Below are 1,212 nucleotides of genomic sequence, written 5' to 3' on the forward strand. Positions count from 1 at the left end.
ATTGCATTGGGAGTCGTCAAACAAGAAAAAGAAAGAGACGATGAAAGGAAGAAAACCAGGGTAGTTTTATTCATCTCTGCACATGATCATGTATAAGATTTCCAATATATTTCTATATAGTAGCGGAAAATAAAAACTAAGAAATTAAACAGTTGTCACTGCTTCAAAACCCATCAAGAACGCCAAAAGAAATATAACTAAATTATACTAGAAAATAAGTGAGATTTCTCTGAAGACATGGGCAAATTTGTGATGGCAAATTCACAGCACGTTAGAAAAATCGCTATTAGCGCTTTTCCTCCAGCGTGCTACCAACGGTTCTACAGTCATCATGGGTCGCTGCCCCGCCCAGTGTCCCTGGTGCTAAAATCCGCATTTTTGACTTGGGACAGAAGAAGGCAAAAGTTGATGAATTCCCACTTTGTGGCCACACGGTGTCTGATGAATACGAACAACTCTCTTCCGAAGCTCTGGAGGCTGCCCGTGTTTGTGCCAACTAGTATATAGTAAAGAGTGTGGCAAGGATGGCTTTCACATTCGAGTGAGGCTTCACCCTTTTCATGTCATCCGAATCAACAAGATGCTGTCCTGTGCTGTGCGTGGTGCCTTTGGGAAGCCCCAGGGCACAGTGGCCAGGGTTCAGATTGGCCAGGTCATTGTGTCCATCCGCACTAAGCTGCAGAATAAGGAACATGTGATTGAGGCTCTTCGTAGAGCCAAGTTCAAGTTCCCTGGCCGCCAGAAGATCCACATCTCAAAGAAATGGGGCTTTACTAAGTTTAATGCAGATGAATTTGAAGACATGGTTGCTGAGAAGCGACTGATTCCTGATGGCTGTGGGGTCAAATATATTCCTAATCATGGTCCCCTGGACAAGTGGCAAGCCCTACACTCCTGAGGGCTTTCACGGTGCTCTCCTGTACCCTACCAAATCATGTTCAGTAATAAATCTCACATCCAGTCTGAAAAAAAAATCGCTATTGATAAGGTAAACCTTCATGGAGCCGGTCAGAGTCTCAATTTTCTTTGTGAAAATCAACAGCTGATAAAATGACGAAGTCCAAAGGTCTTGGGATAAAACAATTTTGAGGAAGTTGGGACACTTGGATTGCCTGTTTTCAAAGCTTGCTCTGTAGGTGTGATAATCACCAACCTGGAGCTGCCATCAGGATAGACAAAGGAGAAACATGTCAGATGGAATCCAGGAACACA

General features: G+C 43.7%; 1 protein-coding gene across 1 annotated transcript; it reads left to right on the plus strand.

Moving 5' to 3' along the window:
- Nucleotides 1-565: 565 nt before the first annotated feature.
- Nucleotides 566-913, plus strand: LOC125416421 (large ribosomal subunit protein uL16-like). Its single transcript, XM_085699137.2, has one exon. The coding sequence runs from the start codon at nt 581-583 to the stop codon at nt 896-898; it is 318 nt and encodes a 105-aa protein (XP_085555263.1). The 5' UTR covers nt 566-580; the 3' UTR covers nt 899-913.
- The last annotated feature ends 299 nt before the right edge of the window (nt 914-1,212 follow it).

Source organism: Myodes glareolus, chromosome 1 (assembly GCF_982192425.1).
Source record: "Myodes glareolus chromosome 1, mMyoGla1.1, whole genome shotgun sequence".
NCBI classification, from domain to species: domain Eukaryota; kingdom Metazoa; phylum Chordata; class Mammalia; order Rodentia; family Cricetidae; genus Myodes; species Myodes glareolus.

Coding starts and splice junctions, on each gene's coding strand:
- LOC125416421 (XM_085699137.2), top strand. CDS start 581: ATGCTGTCCTGTGCTGTGCGTGGTGCCTTTGGGAAGCCCCAGGGCACA.